At 45.4% G+C, this 24,769-nt stretch overlaps 5 protein-coding genes across 8 annotated transcripts; 3 read left to right on the forward strand and 2 right to left on the reverse strand.

Moving 5' to 3' along the window:
* Positions 1–7,126, reverse strand: LOC144111204 (uncharacterized). Its single transcript, XM_077644403.1, has 3 exons — positions 6,930–7,126; positions 1,978–2,420; positions 1–1,196 (listed from the first exon to the last, which is right to left on the reverse strand). Exons 2-3 carry the CDS (start codon positions 2,407–2,409, stop codon positions 111–113), a joined length of 1,518 nt encoding a protein of 505 aa, XP_077500529.1. The 5' UTR covers positions 2,410–2,420; positions 6,930–7,126; the 3' UTR covers positions 1–110.
* On the forward strand, positions 3,785–4,582 carry LOC144121701 (uncharacterized). Its single transcript, XM_077655089.1, has one exon. It carries the CDS (start codon positions 3,785–3,787, stop codon positions 4,580–4,582), a length of 798 nt encoding a protein of 265 aa, XP_077511215.1.
* Positions 6,109–9,117, forward strand: LOC144111214 (uncharacterized). Of its 3 annotated transcripts, XM_077644437.1 has the most exons (4): positions 6,109–6,239; positions 6,421–6,850; positions 7,579–7,704; positions 8,877–9,117. In XM_077644437.1, exons 2-4 carry the CDS (start codon positions 6,716–6,718, stop codon positions 8,967–8,969), a joined length of 354 nt encoding a protein of 117 aa, XP_077500563.1. In that variant the 5' UTR covers positions 6,109–6,239; positions 6,421–6,715; the 3' UTR covers positions 8,970–9,117. The 3 variants fall into 3 exon arrangements, with proteins under 3 accessions (XP_077500563.1, XP_077500569.1, XP_077500555.1); XM_077644443.1 differs by lacking the exons at positions 6,109–6,239; positions 8,877–9,117 and adding an exon at positions 8,126–8,253 and having other exon boundaries at positions 6,361–6,850; XM_077644429.1 differs by lacking the exon at positions 6,109–6,239 and having other exon boundaries at positions 6,362–6,850.
* Positions 9,118–9,262: 145 nt separating this feature from the next.
* Positions 9,263–11,971, reverse strand: LOC144111205 (uncharacterized). Its single transcript, XM_077644418.1, has one exon. It carries the CDS (start codon positions 10,285–10,287, stop codon positions 9,328–9,330), a length of 960 nt encoding a protein of 319 aa, XP_077500544.1. The 5' UTR covers positions 10,288–11,971; the 3' UTR covers positions 9,263–9,327.
* Positions 11,972–13,072: 1,101 nt separating this feature from the next.
* LOC144111233 (uncharacterized) lies at positions 13,073–23,335 on the forward strand. 2 transcript variants are annotated; one of them, XR_013310007.1, is made up of 9 exons: positions 13,073–17,094; positions 17,162–17,244; positions 17,328–17,409; positions 17,560–17,602; positions 17,754–17,807; positions 19,361–19,429; positions 20,296–20,455; positions 20,725–20,828; positions 21,367–23,335. XR_013310007.1 is itself a non-coding variant. In XM_077644455.1 (4 exons), exons 1-4 carry the CDS (start codon positions 19,882–19,884, stop codon positions 21,382–21,384), a joined length of 414 nt encoding a protein of 137 aa, XP_077500581.1. In that variant the 5' UTR covers positions 19,806–19,881; the 3' UTR covers positions 21,385–21,513. The 2 variants fall into 2 exon arrangements, 1 of the variants encoding a protein (XP_077500581.1); XM_077644455.1 differs by lacking the exons at positions 13,073–17,094; positions 17,162–17,244; positions 17,328–17,409; ... (1 more) ...; positions 17,754–17,807; positions 19,361–19,429 and adding an exon at positions 19,806–20,013 and having other exon boundaries at positions 21,367–21,513.
* Positions 23,336–24,769: the final 1,434 nt, after the last annotated feature.

The following is a 24,769-nucleotide window of genomic DNA, read 5'->3' on the forward strand; positions in this document are numbered from 1 at the left end:
GAGTGGACGTGCTTCTTCGTCGGGATTCGACAAGAAAACATCTACCTGTGCGGCAGGTGACATCCTTCTTATGTGAGAACCAGCTGCGTGTGAGAACCAGCTGCAAACACCTACAGCATTTCTAGCAGCGAGTCATCTACACTGCATCTTGGATCACGGCCTGCAACTAGCTCCAGTTCAGTGAGCAGGTTCTCGATGTCGGGCAAACTGTCCTCCTTGCTAGCCTTGGCCGGGCACTTCGGTGATGAAGAACGCTGTTCATTTGAAATGGCCTGGAGCTGTGGAGGCCATAGTGACCCTTCAATGTCAGCCTCTTGTGGGGTGCACAGAAGCGGTTTGGCTTGCTCCGCAGATGTGGTGATGGGTTCTTCTTTCTGTGAACTGGCACAGGACTGCTTTTCAATTATCTGCTGATATAACATCTCAGCACTGAGGTCAAGTACAAAGGTGTCATTATTGCCATTGCCAAAGTCTGAGTGTTCTTCGCTATTGTTGACTGTTGCTGCTGCATCCACAGCAGTTGAATCTGCCAATTTACCTGGTTCCAGGCTGTCATTAAAAGCATTTTTGGACATTTCTAGGCTGTTTTCAAATGTAGCATTAGCAGTCTTGAAGCTATCCTCACTATCCTCCACCGTGACGTTTGCTGTGGCTTCCAAAGCAGGAGCACCACAGGCAAACATTTCTCTGCGGATCTCCTCCGTGCATGTTGCTGTTTTCAGAGGATAGAGGCCTCCAGATTTATTGGACGCCGGCACCACTGAAATGGTTCCTCCACCTAGCAGGGATTGAGCGTCGCCACCAATGAGAGGATCACAGGTGATGGATGCAGGTAATGAGCTGCTTGCAGGACGGTTGGAAGTGGCATTCTTGTTTGGACGAGATGCGAAACATTTAGGTACAGTGACTCTGACTGGAGGCACTGTTTTTTTGCATGGCTCTAACATGGCTGTGGCTGCCTTCTTGGACACTTGTGCAGATGCAGAAACTTTTGAGGTCAGGTTCTCACGACCAGCATTCTTGTTTGCAGAGGATTTGAACTCCTTTGGGATGGTCGCTCTGATGGGAGGCACCGCTTTTTTGCACGCACGTGCAGGAGTTGAGTTAACCTTCTTTGGTGTTTGCACAGAGGTTGTAGCTCTTGAGCTCAGGTTTGGCTTCTGTGAACTGGTGAGGATGCTTGACTTGACCAGATTCTGCACATTAAAAAGCAATACGTGCATGAGTAGTCAAGTCTGAACAAGGCCTTTTACTGCAAATCCAGCTATAATACTGCAGACATAATTATGTCACGCACCAAGTTGAAATGCAGACAAAATAGCTCTTTCAGCAGGAAAAGGAAGGTCTGGAAGGACGGGGGCTAAGCAGAGATAAGCAAGGTGCATGGGGAGATGGGACACAAGGAATCTCTTCTAAATTGGGGTGACTATCTCTCTGAAGGCCGTGTATTTGGAAGCAGCCCATTTCAGTGCAAATGCAACATTGTGGGCCAGCATAAGCTTCTTGGGTTTGGATTTGTTAATGTACCTAGAAGGATACCAACAGAAAAATAGTTCTGTATGAGCATCCTGCCTAGAAGGGTCACTTTCAAGTGAACATGCAGGCTGAAAGAACATTTTTTTTTGTACAAAACCCGTTTCAGTATGGCAGTAACTCAGGATGTTACCATTTCTGTCTGTGCTTTTTGCTTGTGCGTTTTCCTCACTTATTCTTCACCCGACAGGAAGAAATTTACTTTCAGTGATTAAGCTCCGAGTAGCGAAATTAAGTATAAGATCGATGACGCCAGAGTTGGAAGCAGAATGTCGCCAGAACATAGGCCATACTAGCTAAAACAGATAAAGACACAAAATGGATTTCAATGCATCAGTCTGGAAGCAAGTTCAGGTATGATCAGCAGATAGAGACTGAAGCAGCTACGCAGCTACGTGCTCATAAAGTAGGCGCCCTCAGGAATTGAGTAAGGGCCAGTCGTACCTTACGCGGTGGTTTCAATGGCTTCGGCTCCTCGCGGACTGTTCCCAGCAAGACGAATCGGCCCTTGTAGCCTTTGTCGGTAGAAATCGGGACAGCCAGCCTGCTTGATGTCTCGTTGCCATTAGGCTTCCAGAAGAATGACACGAGCTGGCTCTGTCCAGGCAGAAGCTTGAACACTTCTGGGTCTGCTCTGAATCCCTTTGACCGCAGCGTATCGCTGAGTGTCACCATGTGGTCGGTGTTGGAGGGGTTCGAGACTTTTAGCTGGCGAACTGCCTCTTGGCCAACCGGAATCTGTTCGAAAGTGACCTGCGGTGACTTGCTGAATGGCTGCAGCAGCAGAATGGGCACCTCGGCATCCACAGCTCTGCCTTCGACTACCTTCGAAGGCACCTTCGAAGGCGGTGAGAAGGTTAGCAGCTTCCCAGCCATGTTCCTTAATTCTGTCGAAACAAAATACGGGAGGCCCGATTGAGCAGTGTTAGAACCGGTAGCAGAAGGTGGTACACGACTTAATTAAGTGAGAGAAAAAAAGACAAATATGATACATGCAAAAGCGAATCTCAGAAAACCATGGTTTAGACTTAAGCACCGAAATGAAAGGAAACGCTTGAGCATCCAGTACACGACTAGCTGCAGCACTCACCGCTAATCAAAAGCTTTCGCACAAAAGACAAGGCGCCGCTGCCACATTCAACGTATGGCAGATATGATGGGTAGCGGCCGTAGTCAACAGCGTACTACCACATGTACACAAATTTTGAATCCCGCACCGCAAGACCGCACTAACGGTTGCGCCGCGCGTGTTTTAAATGTGTCTGCCGTGACCGAATCAAACGAAATGTCTTTGTCACGTGATTGCTTATGTTTCTAATACCGCATTTACACGGGCGACCTTAAAAACAACGGGTCCCCGTAACTACAGTATTGTGCGTTTTTATCGCTGACACTAAAAAATTTCCCCGCCTCAACCGCTGGCTCGTTTGCGGTGAAACTGCACACAGAGCTTGCGCATTATGGTAACTTTTGTATCGTAGCAAGTTTGACAATGGTACTTACTTAGTTCAGGCGCACATGATGCGAAAACGTAAGCGTCTACGAGAGATCGGCGAGCCAAAACCCGCAGACGACGCTTTTTCGCTGAGAACCGGCAGTGGCGCCATCTGTTTTCGGCAGCGGAAAGCGTCACGACTAGGCCGCCGAGGCGAGCGTTGCAAGGAGTGCGGGCCCTTTGAATATGCCGTTCGGCATTTGCGTCTGCTTCAACTGAAGCGCTTACAACATTTTCGGCTAATTGAGCGGAAAAATATCAAAATTACTGATTTAAAGAGGCTTTACCTTAATAAGAATATTGTTTGATCTCTTCTTCTGCCGAGTGGCTTATCCAATTCAGCTCATTTCGTCTGGTTTCGGGACTCTCTGAAAGCATCGGAGGGTGACACCACGAAGTCCTGAACTGCTGTTCTCGTTTAATTTCGTTGTGTGGTGCGAACTTTTTATTCTTCCCTGCTGTTTAGACGTCTTCGTTGCACTGTGTTGTGTGATGAGCTTCGGTATGCCAACTTACAGTGCGAAAGAGAAAGCTGCGGCAGTGGTATGGCTAATTGAGAGAAACTCAATGCACTACGTCCGCAAACAATTTATGGTGCGGTTTCGTCGGCGGCCACCGTCTCACACAGCCGTTTCGGAATGGCGCCATAAGTTTGAAGACACTGGATCCGTGAATAGGCAAGCAAGAAAAGATAAAGGAAAGGGACGCCGTGGAATCGGTGATTCGGTTGAGGGGGTCTTTGAAACCAACCCTCGTATGAGATGCACCCGTGCTGGGCTTCTTTTCGGCGTAGCCCCATCGACGGTGAGCCGAGCACTTCAGATTAAAGGATGGCGTCCGTACAGGGTGCGTGTACACCAGCACTTAAGCCCAGCAGACAAAGCCCAGCGGGTCTCATTCTGTCGCTCAGAGCAGCAGAGACTGGCAGCAGATCCTGGACGCCTCGATTTTTTGATGTTCAGTGACGAGGCTGTTTTTCACCTGGACGGCCAAGTAAACCGGCAGTGCACACGTTTCTGGTCGAAAAACAACCCGCATTTCACTCACACCAGGGCCGTGAACTCGCCACGGACTGTTGTCTGGTGCGCAATTTGGCGAGAGGGAGTGGTCGGCCCGTTCTTCTTTGAGGACAGTGTGACTGCTGACTCTTATCTGCGCCTGTTGAAGGAACGATTTCTGCCGGAGCTGGTGGAGTACCACATGCAGCAGCGGCTATGCATCTTCCAGCAAGATGGCGCCCCTGCTCACTACGCAAGCAAAGTTAGACAATGGCTCAATGAAGAATTTCCGGGCCGGTGGATGGGGCGTGGGTCGCCCAATATGTCTTGGCCACCGCGATCGCCAGACTTGACGCCGTGCGATTTTTTCGTGTGGGGATACATAAAATCGCGCGTCTACAGGGCTGGAAGCCTTCACAGTGTTGAGCGTCTTCATGAGCATATAAAAAAAGAATTCGACACGATAAGCGACGACATGAGAGCTGCAGTGTTCAGCGAATACGCTCACAGGTTGCAGCGATGCATAGACGCTGCAGGAGGCCACTTTGAGGATTGATTGCTTTGCAGCCTGAACGTCTTTTACTTGCCAGCTTTCCAACCAATGCAGCGGCAAGGGTGAGTCGGTGGCAGATCATTCTTAAAACAGTTCAGAAAGATACGGACACATGGACGGAATGTACACACGAGCGTACGGCGTGTACTGCCAATAAATTAGTATTCTTTCTTTCAACAGCTCACACCATTCCCTTTTGACGACGGAGGTAGGTAGGTAAACTCTTTTATTGCGCCCAAAAACAGGGGACCAGTCAAAGGACCGGTTGCGCTGACTTAGAGGAGGTCGGCGGGGCGTCCTGCGAGAAAAAGAGCCGTTCTTCCGGCCTAATGTGTGTATATCGTTTTAATAGGGCAAATGATGAGATACGCCTAGAATTGGTTTGTTTTTCAGTGCTATAGTTTGAAAATACTTAAGATGAAGCAAATGCCGAACGGCATATTCAAAGGGCCCGCGCTCCTTGCAACGCTCGCCTCGGCGGCCTAGTCGTGACGCTTTCCGCTGCCGAATACAGATGGCGCCACTGCCGGTTCTCAGCGAAAAAGCGTCGTCTGCGGGTTTTGGCTCGCCGATCTCTCGTAGACGCTTACGTTTTCGCATCATGTGCGCCTGAACTAAGTAAGTGCCATTGTCAAACTTGCTACGATACAAAAGTTACCATAATACGCAAGCTCTGTGCGCAGTTTCACCGCAAATGAGCCAGCGGTTGAGGCGGGGAAATTTTTGAATGTGTCAGCGATAAAAACGCACAATACTGTATAACCGTGCTCCTACGGCAGACGAAACTGCAGTTACGCCACCTAACCACAGTTACCCAAACTAGAGTGAACTAAAAGAGTGTATCAAACGCCTATGCCGCCTGTGTATCAAAATTGAGGCAAAAAGAGGGTAATTTCCGCTAGGATCGCTGCGAACGTTATCCTTCCTTAGGTGCCTTTTTAAGGGCGGCAGAACCCGCGCGCTGCGTGGCGTGGTGGTTAGTTAACTCGCTACACACGCGGAAGACCAGGATTTGATTCCCCTTGAACGAATTTTTCAGTTTTGGCGTCGAATGCATGACACTGCTTTTGCTACGATTGAGTGACACTGCTATTGCTAAGATTTTGTTTGGTTATCTTTCTATTATAACCTAGTGCTTAAATTGTGCAATCTTTACATAAGCTAGAGGTTTAAGCGAATTGTAGATAAGCCTTCTGCGTTTTGTTTTTAAACTTGTAATTTGCATATTACTTGTTACTTGGGTGTGAGCGATATAGAACAGTGAATGAGGGTTATAAATGTGCCCATTTTGTTCCAATAAACAGTTGGTAGTGTGCGCATGTGTTGTCTTTCTTCCTTCTATTGTCTTCATTGCGCCGAGGTTTTTTCAGTCATGCATCAACTCGCGCCCCACAGCTGGCCGTCATTGACAGCGTACCTCTGCGTGGCGCATTCTGTGCAGCTCGCAGACGCCAAGCTGAACGAAACGATTCCCTGGGCACTGTTTGAAAAAGAGTGTTTGTCTTACCCATCTGCTAAAAGCACAGATCGAAGCTTGGAGAGTAACGTCGGGTGTGCTCTAAACGCGCATTCAATGTTGGCGCTGCAGGTGGTACGGAGATTCTGGGGCCATTTATTTTCACAGCAGCAGCAAGGCGACGCTTCACAAACTTCAGTTTCGGTGCGGTTTACTTTTTCTTTTCTTGCTACCACGGCTTGTTTGCACTAAAACAAACTGCGATTTAAAATAAAATAAATGAAAAACAAATCGTTCTTTCTGGAGGAATCGAACCCTAGTGTTCTGCGTGTGAAGCGCGTTCACTAACCACTACGCCTATCTTCTCGTTCACTGTATCTTCTAGTTCACTCTGCCATACCAAACCGAGCTTGCCGACCTCCGCAGCCTCTGTTTGCTACCTTAACCGCCAAGATGGCAGCGCCCATGGCAGCAGCAGCAGCAGCAACGTCGAAGGACTCGTCCTCCCATAGTTGTGTCATCTGGCTTGATTCAACAACCTCGGCTCTTATACGCATCTGATACGGATCTTATACGGTAACACGCGCGACGCTCGCCTATATGCTGCGATTGTAGCGGAACTGAACGCCGGGCTGCCGCCGGGAGAAGGCCCATGCAACAACAAACAAGTGAAGCTGAAAATGGAAAACCTTACTACCTCAACAGTGCATTCTCAAGATCGTCTGCGACACCCCCGACCTATGCGACGACGGCGAAGAGAATCGACGCATTGCTCCAGCGACAACACATGCTACTGTCGCACATGCGAGGCTGATGTAAGCAGTTCAGCTGCACTATGAAAACAGTGCCAAGAACCCAATAGCACGAGAATCGTTCGGTAAAGGTCGTACTTACCGGTATTTCTTGTTGAGACTCGAGAGTAATGTCCTCAGGCAGTAGCAGCATACGCAGCACTTCGAATCTTCGCTCGTGCACGCGTGCACGGCGCTGCATGTAAACTTCATCCTCCTCGTTACGCACGTGTTGTTGGTCGTTGTTATTTGCAAATTGCGAGCTGCAGCGCTGACAGCATTGCTGTACGCGTCGCTATTTCTGGCCGCCTGCTAGAGCAACAATATAGTTAATTGAATTTCTAGATTTATTTCATATTTCTTTACCAGGCTTCACTGTGTACTAGCAGCATTTGTGAAATAGCATACACAGTGCAGCCTGGGAAAGATATATGCAATAAATAAATCTAGAAATTAACCTAGTAAGATATTGCTAGAATGACAATAGTTGAACCGTAATGCACAGTCGTGGCTTCAGTTGCAAAGCAGCAACTAGCAGGATGTAGTTTAGTCACATTGCAAATGTAAATTGCATGCATTAATTTCACCAGTACCTGTGCATATGCATTAGACACTTATCTATGAAATTTTAGTCTTGCATTGAGAATGTGTACAGTGAAGCTTAATCCACTGAGAGAAATGCTGTGATCACAACCCTCAAATGTTTTTTTTAGCAACACATTTAATAGCTCTCATCATTTTTATTTGTCCAGGCAGCTGAGACGGACAGGCACTTCAACTGGGTCACCTGGTGTCCCATGTATCTTCTACTGGCAGCTCCACACTTCCTTGGCTGCCTTCCCATCAACGATGATGGGCGAGTCAAGGAAAGTTTAGAGGTAATTTGTGATTTATAACATTGCGTGTTATCTGTCGTTCAGATCGCTTCAGAATTCTATTGCTGCTCATTTCTCAGTGCGGAACTTATACTCATTATAAAATGGTGGCCAACAATAGATAATAAAGAACAGACTCAAGCAGTTGTGTAAACCACTCCCACAAACATGGGCACTGGCCTCCACATCTACATTTTTGCCTTGTGCTGTTGTTCTTTGTCATGAAGCGTGAACCAACTAGCCAAGCAACTCCCACCGCTCGTCCATAAATCCTTGTTTTTTTTTTCTAGCAAATCTACATATCGGTAGTTAGCTGGTTGTCTCCCCATGTATTTAATGTTACCATGCCAGAGAAAAGACCGCTTTGTTGTACAGGGAGTTCAATGTGCATTGCTGGTTTAGGTTACATCCTTTTTTTTTTCAGGTGGGAATCATATGTCAAAAGGCACACTTTGTGGATGGATTTGACTCAAGTCTGTAGTAAGATGAAGTTACGATACGCACCAGAATTTCGGTGCCTTTATTTGCGTGGTATATTAACATTGCTAATGCTGTATGACAATTCATCTTTCACTAATGTGACCATATTCTATGGAACCCAAAGTGGGACGGGGGGGGTGGGTACAAAGAGACCATTCAATCATACATTTTTATTTTTTATTTCGAACACGCAAAAGCCATTGTCGTTTTTCTAAATCAACCTGTGCGAAAAGTGTCTCCTTCTTTAATACTTCTGGCTAGAATGTATTTTCTTTAGCAAATGTTCCTTTCTGCAAAGATTTGAAAAGTATTCCTCGCACGTCATGCATGCATTTACCTTCAGCGCAAGCATGGCTTTTAATGTCGCCACTTTAAGCTGTGTCTTCTCTGCTGTCCATATCTTGCTCATGAGAGAAAACGCCCTCTCTACGGGTGCATTTGTACCTGGCAGGCACATGCAATATTCCAGCATGGTCATCAAGTTCTCACAAGGCACATCATTCTTCTCGAAGTGCCCGAGAATCTCCATCAAGCGTTCCCCAACAGATATTTTCTGCGCCTTCCATTCCTAAATTTTTTCAGCGGTCACATAATGTGAGACATTATTGATTTCATCAAACATGGCATTCTGATCAACTATGACATGATTGAACCCTGAAGTTATGAGTTCTACAGTTTTCTGCATGTCATTGCAGCATGGGGATGACCCAAGCGAGACCCATAGAAGGCTTCGTACTTCATCAAACTGCTGGCACCATTGGTCGAGGTATGACACGCAAGTTGCATAAAACTTCACCACAGTATTCACAACCTGTTCTCTTTGAACTTGTCCCTGTTCTTCGAGCTCTGTTGCCCTTGAGCGCACACTTGATGGTAGAAATGATTGCTCAAATCTTTCTCACACTTCAGTCTGCAGCTAGCTTAAGGCGCTGTAGACTTCCACAGCTGTCTTCGTGTCTCTTTCAATTTGGAGTACAGTAGCTTCAAACATAGCAGCTTGGCTATGCAGAAAATAGAGACAGAGCTCTCCACATGGGTCTTCGAAAAACGACTTGATGAGAGACAGACACTTGTCTATTGACAAAAACATGCCTTTAAAGCTGGTTAGAGCTTTAGGACCCTCTCAACAGCTGGCATCAATGCCAACTACTTGGTCTTGCTATAGCCCAGAAGCCGCTGGTACTCCGCTGATGCAAAATCACAAAACTTTTTGAAAGACTCCATTATGACCGTGTAAATGTAAAAGTATGAGTAGATTTTCACAATCACGGCCTCAATATCTAATGGCAGGCAATCGGCAGCAGTCTGAACGGTGTTGTGCGCTATGTGCGCAGCGCAGCCAATTCCAACGATCTTGTGATCCATAGAATCTTGCGATCTCGAGAACACATTGTTCTTCCCGTTTCGCGCAGCACCACCAAAGTTGCAATTTGCGTTGTCGGCACTGAAAGCAACCAGCTTTGATGTAACTTGGTTGGCTTCGAGTGCGTCCATTATATATTGGCTCACCATAGCTGAAGTCTTGCCTGGCAAGGTGTTAATCTCAAGGAGCTTCGTTTGCACTCCTGCAGCAGCGGTGAAATAGCGCACCATTATCGGGAGCACTTTCAAATCCTTGTGGTTGGAAGGATCACAGAACACTGAGATAAATTTAGCCTCCTGCAGGTCAGTCTTCAATTCTTCCTCTGCAGACGGAGCAAGCACGTTCAAAGCAATCGCTTCTGCCTTTGTGCGAGCGCAGGAGGATTTTTCGTTGAACAATTTCTGCAGAAGCTTTGAAGTGCAGTCCATTGATCGGAAGCTATGGTTGTGAGCGATCGTGTGGAAGGCGAATACACCCTTTGATGCAGCAAGTTGGAGTTCCTTTTCCCCGGCACGTTCCTGTCTGAAGAACTGGGTTACTGCATTGGATCTAGCAGCAGCCGACACACTCTGCTTGTGCTTGACAGAGCTGATGTGTTTTACTATATCCGAACGTCCACCGTGAGCGACTGAAAAGTCTGCCCCACATGCATCACAGCGCACATCCGCCTCTGACTTAGTTTTCTTGATGAACGAGTACTCTTTTCCCATCTGTTCCGTGAATTTGCACTTGCGTTTCGGCATTGTCGCCGGCAACACGACGAAAGAAGTCGAAAAACCAAAAAAAAAGCTGACAAAGCCGCTACGAGGCGCCGTCAACAAATCGGGACATTTGATTTTGATTATGGCTTCGGCTCGCTGGACAATGCAGGCCAGCTGGCGTTATTTCGACCAGGTGAAAATAACGGAAAGCCAAGCCAAATCATTATTCCGACCTGGTCGTAATAACGAAAGCGTTATTTTCACCTATGGATTATAGATTGGCTTGGCGTCATTTGTGATTTATGCATCGCTGTTGTGCAGGCGCGGGCGTTTTGCATCGCTTGCTTGTTTGGTCGGCTTCTGGCTGCTCTGGACGTGTGGTGTGGCACATTGGTTGTGAAAGGACGGTTATGTGCTTGCGTGGTTTGTGTGCTCGCACTTGTGTAGTGCTTGTGCCTTCGAAGGTGCTCCAGAAAAATGAAAGTCTTTTTCGAAGCTTTCTCAAGAAAATCTTGTCGTGATTAATTGCCCGTATGAAAATATGCTTTCATTTCACGTAATTTATGGGTTGGTCGAGTGGGTATATGTGCGCTCATAAGTTCCGAGCTTTCATCCTGATTTGCGCAGAGTATAGGCAAGTTAGTAATGTGAATTCTTTACAACGTGATCAGGCACGGTGGTTCCGCAGTCCCCGAGGCATTCGTCGGTCGAAGCGAACAGCGGTCCCATAAGTACAGGGTCGTCCACCCTGAACATGCGAGTGCGTGGCTGCACTCTCTGGAGGGCCACTGCGTCCGACACGGCCACTCAGCCGAGTGGCGCTAGAGAAGTTGGACCTGCGCGTGGCGCTTCTCCTCATCTGCCACTTCGCTTCGATGCGCAGCCGTGTCGGACGAGGTGGCCCTCCAGAGAGCGCAACCATGCGCTCGCGTTATGACAAGAGAAGAAGGTTGCTAGTGACACGTCAACAGGACCAGATGGTATTCCAATTATATTAATAAAGAAGCTTTGACCAAAATCCAAGCAAACATTAATAGAGGTAGTGAAAAAAATGGTAGTGGATGGCAAAGTCCCCAATGCATGGCGATCAAGTAGAATGAACATGATATATAAGGGAAAGGGGGACAAAGCTGATATAAGCAAATACCGTTCTTCAGAAACGCACTGCGATGAGTCTAGGTTAGCCTGAGCAGCTGTCTGTGGAAGGGATTTAGCAATGAAGAGGGAGCATACCTGCGGTACGCGTGCGCTTCTTCGCTGCTATCGCGGTGGCCGCATTAATCCCATACAATCATCGCTATATTAGAATCTAGAAATTGTGTATTTTAAGGTGCAGGCGACAAGAATAAAACGGATGGCAGAAACAAAATTGTCGGAGCGAACCCACGCAAGCGCATTTTGTACAGAGCTGTTTGTGCCATCTGCCGCGGCATAGTTTCGTTTCTGTGCTGTCGTTAACGCTAGCGTCGATGCAACTGTGCCAACAGACGCAAAAAAAATCACATGGTCTGTAAGTGTGTTGGCGTTGGCCTGGGTGCTTCCAGAAGTCGCCGAACGCAGCAGCGAACAAGTGCCTATATAGAGTACGTGTATAGTCTCGCTTTTTCTGGCCGGCTTTGCCATTACGCGCGCATTGAACGAATTCCGGGACGGTGTAAACTACCATCGTGAGATAACTTTCGCGACGCACGACAAGGGAATTATGCAACAATTGCATTATGTAACAGATATAGGCTGGGACGCTCATTTTTCGAACATCTCCTTGTGGTGGATAGCACTGTCGTCCTCGTCTGAGCTGCTGCTGGAATCGCTGTTGTCATGCGGCAGCAACGCAGACCGCGCTCCTAGTGTAGTTATCCGGCCTCTCTTGGACATTTTGCCTCGCACAGCGCGGCACCCGCAAAACAACACAGCAAGGACGCTACTACTGCGTCAAAAGCCTACACTTGCTTCTGCCTACGCGCAGGGGACGCCGAGGCCTCGCACCGCTTCCGCGAAATGGCGGAAGTGGCTCTGTCACGTGGACTCATCTCGGAGCCACTCCGACTTTTTTCTCGGAGCGCCTCAGAGCGCTCTGAACTGGAGGCGCGCAAAGAACCAGCCGAATGTAGTCATAGCGGCCGGTTTCGACCAGCCGAATGTGTGGTCGCCTCTCAGAGTGCTCTAGAGCGATCTAAAGCGACCAGTCGAAGACACCATTAGTAATTTGGCGGCTTGGCTGGAAACTGGAGCTGGACGTTCAAGCTACATTTAGCGATTCAAAACTAGCGCCTTTATGTAATTCTTGTCGAGGCACAATGACGATGGCTACTACCGCAGATCCGCTGGTCACGTGACTTATGATTCATCCCAGTGCCTCCTTTACTTAAAGGAGGCGTTGTTCATCCTCATCAGAAATCTGGGCATAAGTATAACAGACTGAAGTGTTACCACAAATAAATGCTTTCTTTGTTGCGTTGATTTATTAGTAAGCCGTTTAACGTTTGGAGCGATTCAGATGCAAGGCGAAAAGCTAGCGCGCGAAGTTTTTGGCGGGACTGGGGGCGCTGCGGGGCTTGGGCCAGAGCACGACCGGCTTTATTACTTGGTAATAAGCCAAGTAATCAAGCCGGTCGTGGGCCAGAGTCAGCGCAGCAATTTTCATAGCGCGCGCTTTTTGCAACAAGCGGCGTGGTGCAGCTCTATAGAAGGAACTTATGTATACAGTTTTGAACTCTGGATTCACGCTTGATGATGTTCAGTGAAGTTTAACGTAATGTTATGCGCTGCATTCACACAATTGTTTAACGTGAGCGCTGATATTCTTTTTTTACACTGTCTCCTCTAGCACACCGAAACAAGGAACTTTGGTAGGCTTGGCAAAGTCAATGCAGCACCCTTTGTGTGATAATGTCGGGAGCGTCGCTGTCAGAAGGAACGTATGTATGCAGAAAAAAGGTTAGAACTGCCCGAATTAGACACGACAGGAAAACAGGAACAAACACTACAACACAGGCAGCCGTTTATTGGGGCATTTATGGGCCCATCAAAACCACGTTGGGTCGACAGCTTTTTAAGGCCTTTTGTGAATGAGCTCAAGGAAATTCTAGAAAAGGCATTTCACTTAAAGGTTGAGAAACATTATCTGCGCCTCGGTTGTCGTGTTTGTTCCTGTTCTCCTGTCGTGTCTAATTCGCACAGTTCTAACCTTTTTTCTGCAATGAACCAACCTAGCCCGCAAGAACGTTCTACCTCGTATGTATGCGTATTGTCAACTATATGCATTCATGCTTCATGTCCAGTGAAGTGTAACGCAATTTTATGTGCTGTATGGGCATAACTGGTTCACCTGAGCGCTGATATTCTTTTTCGCATATTTATTGGCTCATTCTTGCTCACGGTTCAATAAGGAGCACGTGCGCAGAAAAAAAAATAGGGATTAGTGTTTTGAGTGTGAAAAGATGCCAAAACTAATGACAGAGCATCATGCTCGGAAGAAAGCGCGTCTTGAAGTAGAAGGCATGCTCGAATAGTTAGGAGTGTCAGTTCCCCGAGACAACGTTATCAGTGACTGCTCTTCACATTCTGGGCATTCACGAGGTGCGCTAAATGACAGTAATGTTCAAGACACTTCTCATGAACAATCCATACTGGAAAAGCATGTCGCGGGGACTACGGCAATTGCTCCAGACCATGGGACAGTTGAGGCAACAGTTTCTTGCGACAGTAATGTTGACAGCTTTTGGGACTTCTCGGATGAGGAAAACCGTAGGTGCATTGAAGAGTGTGCTACGCGAATTCGTTGACCTGATTTCAGACGACTTGTCTTCTCTCGTGTTTGGTTCAGAAGCACTAGAGCAGTTCGATCAAGGGACGGCCTATCCAAGCGCTGAAAGTTTTTCTGTCCGTTTGGCTCGGTGGGCTGTAGAACATAATATAAAGCACCGTTCCCTGACATCGTTATTGGGTATTCTGAAGTCGCATTACTGTTTTTGTGACCTTCCAAAGGATGCACAAAGTTTGCTGGAAACCCCTCATAAGTCAGCTATGGCAGCAAGTGTTGTACCTCTAGCTCCGGGATTTTACTGCCATCACGGTCTAGAAAAGGGGTTAACGAATGCTCTGCTTAACTCTGGCTGTGCTGCACTAGTTGTTTTGCTAAGCTTTAACATAGATGGGCTTCCCTTGTCTAAAAGCTCAAAGCAACAACATTGGCCAGTACAAGGCCTTGTGTATACCTCAGACTTGGCTGTTGCTGAACTACAGCCGTTTATTGTTGGGGCATCTATGGGCCCCTCAAAACCAGGTTGTGTCGACAGCTTTTTAAGGCCTTTTGTGAATGAGCTCAAGGAAATTCTAGAAAAAGGCATTTCACTTCCCAGTGGCACTGTAAAGGTTGAGGTCGGAAACATTATCTGTGATGTGCCAGCTCGCTCATTCATCTTCAAAACGAAAGAGCGCAGCAGTTACTATGGGTGCCCCAAGTGCACAGCAGAGGATGGCTTTGATGACAAAGTTTTTTTTCACTGACGGCAGGAGTGCCGAGAACAGATGAGTCATTCCGCCTGCAGACAGATGAGGACCATTATTATGGAGTTTCCATTTTGACCGAACTACCCATTGACTGTGTAAGTGTGTGCCTCTTGATCCAATGCACCTAGTGTACTTAGGTGTAACAAGGAAACTTGTAAACCTGTGGTTTTCAGGTCCACTGTCCATTCGAATTGGTCCAAAAGATCGTGAAAATATATCGAAACAGAGTATGTCTCTTGAAAAGCATGTGCCAGAGGAGTTTGTGCACCGTCCAAGGGCACTTGATGGAAAGGATAGGTGGAAGGCCTCAGAGTTCTGGCTCCTTCTTCACAACACTGGCCCTGTCATCTTGAAGGACAATATCTCTGAGGCTGCTTACAGAAATTTTCTAATATTGCAGCTAGCACAATATTTTGCATGCCGTCATTGTGCCAGGAGCATGCAAGTTATGCTCATGTTCTGATGGAAAATTTTGTGCAAGATTTTGCTTTGCTTTATGGCGAACAAAATGTGTCGTATAATGTTCACTGCCTTCTACGCCTTGCTTCAGATGCTGAACAATACGGTACGTTGGAATCTTTTTCAGCATTTCCTTTCGAGAATAACTTGCAGAAAATTGAAGCGTTGCTTCGCAAGCCAGGATGCCCTCTCAGCCTGATATATAACAGGATGCAAGAAAAAAAGCGCTTGTGCAATGAAGCCATCTGGTGCAGAGCATAGGGCTAACTGTGATCTGCTAGGTAGTGATGACAAAGCTGGCCGCCCGTTTGGATGTATTGGACCGCAGTAGAGTGCAGCAAAGTTTAATTCTTTTACACTGAGCCTTAAAGAAGGCAACAACTGTTGTCAAATTGGCAGTGACACTGTTCTGATTAGTGCCTTCGCACACTGGATGGAAAATGGCTGTCCATGCATTTTAGGCAGGCAGTTCTTGGATGTTGAGCCGTTGTATGTGCATCCTTTTGACTCTACAAGACTTTGAATTTGTATTGTCAACAGACTGTCATCTGTTAGGTACTGGCCTGTTGTAAATGTGAAGAAAGCAGTGGTGCTGCCCTACAATGGCAAGCACGCAGTCGTGCCACTGTTGCACTGCAGCTAAATAATGAAAAAGGCTGCCTGAGCTGATATTGGTTCACGCTGTAGCCGTGAGGTAAGCAAGCACAGTTTACGGAAAGGTGCAGATTATATAGTCCGATACAACTTAAAGGGGCTCTGAAACACCTTCCGAGGAAAGCACATCAACTCGCTCAATCACTGCATTGTGGTGTCATGAAAACCTCGGTCAAATATTACACTTCTGCACGCAGCAGAGGACCCACAATCACGCACGAAAGTTGGCGGGCCCTTTTTGGCGACTTTTTCATGCTCTGACCCCCCCCTCCGTCACACGCATCTAAGTATACATGTCGAGTGCTGGCTATTAGTTGGATTCTTTCAGACGTCAGGCAGCTACCGTGGCCACGGCAAATAAATTGCGTAGTTCTGGCAAGTCGGGAAGCTTCACCCCTGGAGGTTGGGCCGGCGTTGGAGCGCCGACCTTCCTGCGTGCAAAAAGTGACGAGAGGAGAGGGAAAAGCGTGAAGACGCTGAAATTCAAATTTTGACTACAGATAACGCCGCTTCTACAAATTGCATTAGAAAATTTCTTGCTGGACAGTATTCGTGAAGAGGCATTCTTCAACATCGCAGGGATACTGCAGCTTTATTAGAGCTCCTTTCAGGGCCCCTTTAAGGACATGGCGTCAAATGCCCCTCTGAAGAGGCCCTCCAGATAACAGCATCGATCGAGTGGCATGACATCGCAGTTCATCTCCTTTTTCACAGAAGCACCTGGCAGCCACCTGCGATGTCGTGTTAAGTGATTAACCTTCATATGAGATCCACTCAACACCGTTGGCTGGACGGCCTCCTTTGAGAGGTATTCACTGCTGCATTCATGAATTGAATCCACCTATAGTGCTTTTTTGTTTCCCCCTTTCCTTCATACGTGTTTGCTTACTGCACTGTTATAATACGGCAGTTATTTGCAATCTTCTAGTTTTCATGCAATTTTTGCCATACGTAGATTTCTCCCAATATGTTGGATCCTTTCCAAACGTTTGACGTACATTTACTGCTGGATGTTTATCCATTCTGAAACTCTCATGCAGATGGAGTTTTGCATAGTCGAATTTGTGGAGGAAACCATGATTAACATTGCGCCATCAACTTGGATTGTTGGAGCGAAATTCTAGTGGCCACCAGGCCCAGGTGACGAGGCTGGGCTTGTCCTAAAAGGAAAAGAGCCTAGTAAAGAATGGAAGACTTTCACGGTAAAAATCAAGGGAACATACAGTAAGTGTACAATGCATAGCCTAGCTAGAAGGTACTAAACTGCTGTACATGATCACTCATATTTCAGCCAGCTATGAAGATGCCAGGCGGAAGCTTGATCATGCACGGTATACTTCGGACCTCGACAGTGAAGGAATGGAGAAGCGAAAGGTAATTACTGGGGCTGGCTCGGTATTATTTACCTCTATGTTGTTTGATTCCCATGTTCAGTCTACTTTACCTCCTTGTTTAAGGTACTGCGACCAAGTCATTACCTGAGCGATGATGAGGGGCTTACTCCACCAAGCAGTTTCCCCAGACCATCGTCCAGCACAGGTATGTATGCTGCATAGGGCAACTATACAATGCTCTCATGTGCATACATTGTATTTTCAGCAAATGATAACGTTCTTCCTCTAGTTGCCGATGAAGTTAATAAATCATAATTTGGCATTTGCAGCAAAAGTCTAATCTTTTTTTGGGAAGCTTTCAGATGAAGATCCCAAGATGCTCTTGGAGACCGATCCTAGTAAGTGTTCACTCAGCTGATATTCCGTTGCTTAAGTATGTGCATATTGCTTGCATTATGCTACATAGTTTTTTTTTACTGTGGTAGTCTTAATAGTGAAGGGAAAATGGGAGCTATTTTCAATGTTCTTTGCTTGTTTTTCGAATTGCAGTGCTAGGGGTTACAAGCAAGTTGATTACGGACAATCAGCTGTCACAAAAACAAGGTAGTGGTAAATTTTTGTGTGTTGCTGCTAAATTTTGAGGCATTGGACATGGCCCTTTTGAATATATTTGGTGCATAACTGCCGAAGCTAGTCATTAAGCTAAACCGAGCAGGCCACTTAAAATGTGGCTATGAGACTGAAGGTCTTTTGTAGAACCTAAGGAATGGTTCATTTTTAAAAACTCAAGTTGAGACAACATGTTGTGCTGCAACTAATTTTTGATTGTTTAGTATATACGCTTTCCGGCTGGTTCCAGCACTGCATTTAAATGGTTGTGGTTGACCTTTACTCATAATGTGAAACTTGGTTGCCTACAGGCAATTGCTGGGAAGTGTAGCTTGTATGGTGGCCATATTGTGTTAATTGACACAGCTGTAGTGTGTTGTTGAAATGCCAAATATTAGTAGTATGGTATTTGGAATAATGCACAAATTAGTAAACATGGAACGGCATGTGAAATTGACCTGTGCCCAGTTATAATGAACAATTGAATTTTTTTGCATGGCTTGGTTTCCAGTACAACCAAAGAAAGTTGACGGGACATATAAAACATGTTGAGGCCATATGAGACATACAAAAAGTGCAGTACTATTGCTACTTCATTACTTTAAAGGAGTCTGACCTGCACTAAGAAGCCTCAAGAGTTCGAATGAGAAGGTACCAAGGAGGTGTTTTACTGAAATTTTTGTGCTTCATATGAACGTCTTTTTTGTCACATCACTATGCAGGTGTTGAAACTTAATAACAGGGTGAAGTTTGGGTCACTGACCAACTCAAAAACAAACGAAAATGACGTTTCGGGTCCCGTACAAACGAAAATGACGTTTCGGGTCCCGTACGACGTTTCGGGTCCCGTACAAACGAAAATGACGTTTCGGGTCCCGAAACGTCATTTTCGTTTGTACGGGACCCGAAACGTCATTTTCGTTTGTTTTTGAGTTATTGTGAACAAGGGTCCCGTACGAGACCCGAAACGTCATTTTCGTTTGTTTTTGACTTGGTCAGTGACCCAAACTTCACCCTGTTATTATGGTTCATCCTGATCAGACGGTATTCCGTCGAACGTTAGACTACGTGAATATTCGCTATCAATTTGGCCAACAAGCTGTCATTAGTTATTGTGAACAAGGGTCCCGTACGGGACCCGAAACGTCATTTTCGTTTCTTTTTGACTTGGTCAGTGACCCAAACTTCACCCTGTTATTATGGTTCATCCTGTCCAGACGGTATTCCGTCGAACGTTAGACTAGGTGTTGAAACTGAAACAGAACAGCACAAATTGAAATTTCAGTTGTAAATTATTGCTGGCCATTTGCAAATGCTCTGCCATTCCAATGAACAAAATACAGTACAGATCCTTTGCTGCCTTTGCACCACTTACAGAGCAGCTACATTTCAGCTGCCTGTTAGACAGATGTCGCTGTCTTTATGTCAAGCTAAATATTTGATTTCCTTCTTATTGGCTACTTTGTGCCATTGACCGGTGCGTGGGTGTAGTGTTTGCGCAAGCTATTTTTTTATTACTTTTAATGCTCATGCACTCATTCCTACAGGTCTTCCCTTGCCTGCAAGCCAGGGTGCAGTAGAGCACTGGTCGCGAAGAAAGCTGATGTTGCCCGAAGGTGACTAAAGACGAAGCACTGACTTAAACATTTCTGCATGTCTCGCATTGGGTCTGTACGGTTTTTATATGTGCCTGGTCTGGTTTCAACTATCATGCATGATATGTTCCTGTTCACACAGCAAGCAAGACTTGCCACTGCCACTGTGCTTTAAGCTTTTGCATGCCACCAGTAGCTTTGATTTGCGGTTTCACACTGCCTGGCTTAACACGCCAATTTCATCCTGCTTGGTTTAAGTTGTTAATGCACTTTTGTCAGTTTTCTTCCTCTGTTTGGTGTGGTTCAGACCTATTAGTTTCACAGCTCACAGTTCTCTGTTATCATATCATTCTGATTTTCTTTGTGGATTATTTTGCCTGCATGCACCTCTAGAGTTCCAGTAGCATGTACTGAGCAGACTCTCCCTGCTGAGAATCATTCAGCAGCAGCAGCAAGGTGAAGTGATCGTGGGAATGGCGGGCAGACTTTCTAGGGACGTTGTGGTTTCCCGTGAACAAAACCCGTTGATCACCACTCCATTTAAAGATTACGAGGCTCTGAAGGAATTTGATGTGACTCTGCATGGTTCAAAGAGAGAAGATTTTGTAAGTATTTTTATTAAACTGAAATCTGTATGTTGGTGCATATTTTACTACTTTCACTTGAATTTGTGCGCAATACGGTACTTGGTACTTGATGTGGAATTCCTGTTTACTCAGAGAAGTAGAATGCAATTATGGAGCTTGTCAAGGCTACACTATAAAACGCTTATACTGCATTTTTTATGCCATCTATGATGTTATCTCGCTAAAAGCAGCTGCTGGCAATGTTTTGGATATGAAACTTTAATTTCAGTTAGGATTGTGTTCAATTTAATTTTTTTTTAGATTCAAGAACTTTCGGGGAAAGGTGGAGCGAATGTAACCTCATCAACGAGACGACTCCTGCGGCACCTTCTGGAGGACAGCCTGGCATGCCAGTTTTCGTGGCTGGGCAAAAAAGGGAAACACGCTTTCAATGACCTGCGGCTCTGCTCATGCCTAATAAGTAAGTCATGGATTTTTGGCACGGGTGAAGATTTTTCAAGTGCTGTTACATTCAAGACATGTTATAGTACAGCTGTATATTAGATGATTGCTTATGGCCTCTATCTTGTGCTTCATATATAGCGCTGTAAGTGGGGAGCCTTGCCGTAAGCATTTGGCTAAAATGCTTTATTATCATAGTTTGTTTATGGAAGCTTCAGTTGTCTGTTGGAGGAGGGGTCCGCAAACCTAGGCAGGAAATAATTACATGGGTGAAATTTTTCTGAATAGGTGCCATAAAGAGGGGTCATGACGCCAATGACTACGTCGTTGGAGCAGCTATCCATGAGTGGCTGCGCCACGCTCCTGCCCGGCACTGCAGTGCCACTGGGAAGGTAATGCAGCCTTTTTATCTTGCTAAAGCTGGACAGGCCAATTAAGGATTGATTTTTGAGTTATCTTTATCTTACTTTATCTTATTTTTGAATAATGTAACTTTTGTATTGAAAATAAACACGCAGTGTTATCAACTGATTTGGCTGCTTCCTGGCAAAAGATTTGCACACCATAGCAGTGTTTTCATGGCTATAAAATGTTAGCAGTACAAAGTAACCGATGGATTGCTGAAAATTAGAGCATATGACCAACTAGCCTAGCACACCCAAACCTTTTCTCTTCTTCACTAGAATTATGTGGTCTATGTAATAAGGGAGTAATGACTCATTGGCATCCACCCAAGCGCAGCTGTACGGCTACAAAGGAAAGCTATACAGCTTTGAGAAAGCTGTATAGCTTTCCTTTGAAGCCGTACGGCTGCTTGGGTGGATGCCAATGAGGAATTAATCCCTTATTACAAATTCTACTCCACTTTGGGGGATTCCCCTGAACATTTGACCAATAATGTGGTCTAATGTGGTCTTTTCTCTTCCCTAGAATAATGCGGTGGGCTGACTGCAAGTGTCAAGAACCTCTCTTCATGGCCATAATGGCCGTTGCAAATGTGATGAGTAACCACTGCCTGCACCTGAGGTGACAGGTTTACCTTGGCAACCACTACACACAATATCGCAGCATATGTACTTTGAGGGCTAGTCTTTTTCAACAGTAAGTTACTGACTTGCCTACATGTCCGATAGTTCTATTACTGTAGTCATTTTATGTTTGTAATAATTGTTTTTTTTCTACCTTGTAGAGAATATTACAGTTCAAAGTTTGGAGTCTTTCTTTTCAGCAGTGCAAGCCATATTGCTCTGACATACTTTGAGACTAACTTTTTTAACCATCATATTTTGCCACATCATTTCATTGTATTAAACAACATGTAACACATTTTGTTGGCCCAACGCAGGGTGTGAACTATGTTCATTGCATGGGCAAGGGCCTTACTCTTTACATTTGAGACTGCTGTAGAAAGGCAGTCAGTTTAGACATCTCCAGTTGTTGAACCTATTATGTGTCCGCTTTCACTTTCATCATAATATTCTCGAAATGCGGCCTGCTTTTCTACTCTAGTCAAGCTTCCACTTGCCTTTAAAAGTACACAGGCTGTGCTGGTTTGGCTTTGGGACTGGTGTGTTTATCATTTGTTACATTAGTGCTTTTAACTCCACATTTGGTGAACTCACTCGCATGCGCGGAAATATTTTATACAAGCTAGAGCAACTGCTGTTTTCATCTGAAACAAACGTGTTGAGGTGGCCATTGCAAAGGTCCCTCGCATATTGTTATCAGTTGATGTCCAACTTCCCAAGTATTTTAGCAGCTTGGTAGTTCTGTACTTTGTAGCCTTTCCTTTTTTTATTTGATTTTAAAGTTTCCTGTTGCTATATTTTGCCAAGAATCTGCAAACAGTTCTGTTCAATGTGCAGCCATAAAGCCTTGACATCTTTGAGACTGGCTGCTTCGACCAGGATGTTCATCATTAGCACCTTATAACCAAAAACCTACGTGGAGTTGCCATTTAGTCGCCCAACTGCCAGATTTGAACTATGTTCATTGTGTGCACATGTGCCAAATGTATGATACTTTTGTGTTCTAGTCTTTTTTATTTTGAACAGCTTTGTCTTTTGGCTATCAAAGAATTCTTGGTTTTGCTATGAGTCTACAATCTAAGACCATTGTGCATGTCATTAGTACTCATATCATGTGCCATTTACTCCTTATTCAGTGGGTTCACTCATCTGAAAAATTCTGTTATATTGTGACTATGTGCATTTACTCTTTTTGTCTGAGAGGCAAGTATGGGTATACGTGTACTTTATGGTCCAGTGCTTAATTTCCAATGTATAGTGTCTTGTAAAGAACGGACTGTATAAATGGGATCCTTCTTGAAGCTGCGATTTGAACTAGCTCATTTACCATTAGCCTATAGCGTCACATTCCGAGGGCCTCTTCTGTGTTGTAAATTCTGTTCACTTGACCAGCTGCCCTGGTGTCTGAATTTCAGATTCTAGTCGAGTTTTCTGTTTAACGACATGTTGAAAGGTGTCATACCCTAGTTTTTATTCTTTTTTGTACCTTAAAAAAATGTTGACTGTATTTATGGTGATATCACAATCGTAGTCAAGTGCCCGTTACTCTACATTTAAGCATTTGCTATGGGATTGCACCCCTATATTTACGAAATATTGTGATGAAACAGCTTACTGTATCCTGTTTGTAGATCAAAGACAAAGTTTCCACAAGTAATCCTTCACAATTTTCTAACAAACCACTTTTACGGAATATATACCACTATCTGTAAAATCATCCTTCTTGTAATTATTTGTGTTTAAAAATCTGGAAAAGTTAACTTCGAACACTGTGTATGTCCTACATTATTCAGATTTTTGGATATAGCAGGATGCTTCTGCCGATTTGTATTCATTTTCCTTCCAGTATCTTAATAAAAATTCAAAATGCATGCTTCCATACTCTTAATGCCAGCAACAAGCTTGTGTATATTTTGAAGGCACTCGGCAACAGTACAAGACTAATTATTATTCCTTTGTTGACCTCCACATAAACTTTTAATTTTGAAAAGCAACGTCTCTTCTGTGTTCAATCAGCATACCTGAGCGCCAGAACAAGATCCAAATCATGTTGCAAACATCCAGCTGCAACATCTAAAGTATGTCTCTGTTACCAGATCTGGAGAGGCATTTCGCAGTTGTGGGGATGTTGATTCTTAGTCAACCAGATATATACGGTCATCTGATAAATGTTCATAACATCTGGGGAGTACGTATATCTGACGTCTAGTCAACACAAGTGGTTTACTGGGAGTGTCGCGGCTTTAATCGGCGATTACTTCCCCATGTTAAAATTTTCCCACAAAAAAAAACTGCTTCCTTATTAACAAGCTTCACACATGTTCCAATGCTTGAATCTTGTCAAACTCTCGAAGCAGTTCAGTGCCCTTTTATTAGAGCTGTAAAAGTAGCTGTCTGTGAGTACATCTACTTTTAACACAGTGCATCAGTTCAGCAAATGTGAGGGCAGGTGGCTATATCAACATTTACAGTTTCAATTAAGAAGGCCTTTATTGTCAGCCTAGGTTATTGCTTCTGACAAGCAAACATTGCCAAGAGATGTGTGCATACCTTTGTGCAACCTGTCTGCTGTGCGCAACATCAAGCAACAATTTTTAAGCGATGGCATACAAGCGTCGGAGAAGAATCCAGATGTCTGCCATCACCACACATTAGGGGATTCTCCTGGCTCCACCTGTCGCGGGTGTGAAATAAAGTTTGATTTGAATGTAAATGGAAACAGTTTCAAGCGAGACTTCCCAACCAATATAACCAATTGCCTTGTGTGTGCGCGTGCGTGCGTGTGCATACCCTCTTGCCCAATGAGGCATTTCTGATCCAAAGATTGTGGGCCCCCAAATTTCACACAAGTGCAGGACTATGTGTTCAAATCTGCATGAGCTCTAGCACAGAACTGCTAGTCCCAGCTTGATTCTGCTATCAATCGGGAGTTGAACCGTTGGCCAACACAGGTATAAGCATCTATGAAATGAAATGGGTTTATGGTTTTTATGGGGGTTTAACGTCCCAAAGCGACTCAGGCTATGAGGGACACCGTAGTCAAGGCCTCCGGAAATTTCAACCACCTGGGGTTCTTTAACGTGCACTGACATCGCACAGTACACGGGCCTCTAGAATTTCGCATCCATCAAAATTCGACCGCCACGGCCGGGATCGAGCCCGCGTCTTTAGGGCCAGCAGCCGAGCGCCGTAACCACTCAGCCACCGCGGCGGCTGAAATGAAATGGTTTCCAAAGGTTCAGTGAAACGTCTGGCTATGCTATTGCGATGTCACATGTAATCGGTGATTAAAGTGAGGGAACAAA

The sequence above is a fragment of the Amblyomma americanum genome, chromosome 1, assembly GCF_052857255.1.
Source record: "Amblyomma americanum isolate KBUSLIRL-KWMA chromosome 1, ASM5285725v1, whole genome shotgun sequence".
Classification (NCBI taxonomy): Eukaryota; Metazoa; Arthropoda; class Arachnida; order Ixodida; family Ixodidae; genus Amblyomma; species Amblyomma americanum.

Bases quoted from the DNA above. Each gene is read 5' to 3' on its own strand.
- LOC144111204 (XM_077644403.1), bottom strand. From the start codon at position 2,409: ATGGCTGGGAAGCTGCTAACCTTCTCACCGCCTTCGAAGGTGCCTTCG. The intron at 1,197-1,977 runs GTACGACTGGCC...TTTAATGTGCAG, and splicing joins CATTGAAACCACCGCGTAAG to AATCTGGTCAAGTCAAGCAT.
- LOC144121701 (XM_077655089.1), top strand. From the start codon at position 3,785: ATGAGATGCACCCGTGCTGGGCTTCTTTTCGGCGTAGCCCCATCGACG.
- LOC144111214 (XM_077644437.1), top strand. From the start codon at position 6,716: ATGGAAAACCTTACTACCTCAACAGTGCATTCTCAAGATCGTCTGCGA. The intron at 6,851-7,578 runs GTAAGCAGTTCA...TTATTTGTCCAG, and splicing joins GTCGCACATGCGAGGCTGAT to GCAGCTGAGACGGACAGGCA. The intron at 7,705-8,876 runs GTAATTTGTGAT...ATGTCATTGCAG, and splicing joins GAGTCAAGGAAAGTTTAGAG to CATGGGGATGACCCAAGCGA.
- LOC144111205 (XM_077644418.1), bottom strand. From the start codon at position 10,287: ATGCCGAAACGCAAGTGCAAATTCACGGAACAGATGGGAAAAGAGTAC.
- LOC144111233 (XM_077644455.1), top strand. From the start codon at position 19,882: ATGGCGGGCAGACTTTCTAGGGACGTTGTGGTTTCCCGTGAACAAAAC. The intron at 20,014-20,295 runs GTAAGTATTTTT...ATTTTTTTTTAG, and splicing joins GTTCAAAGAGAGAAGATTTT to ATTCAAGAACTTTCGGGGAA. The intron at 20,456-20,724 runs GTAAGTCATGGA...TTTTCTGAATAG, and splicing joins GCTCTGCTCATGCCTAATAA to GTGCCATAAAGAGGGGTCAT.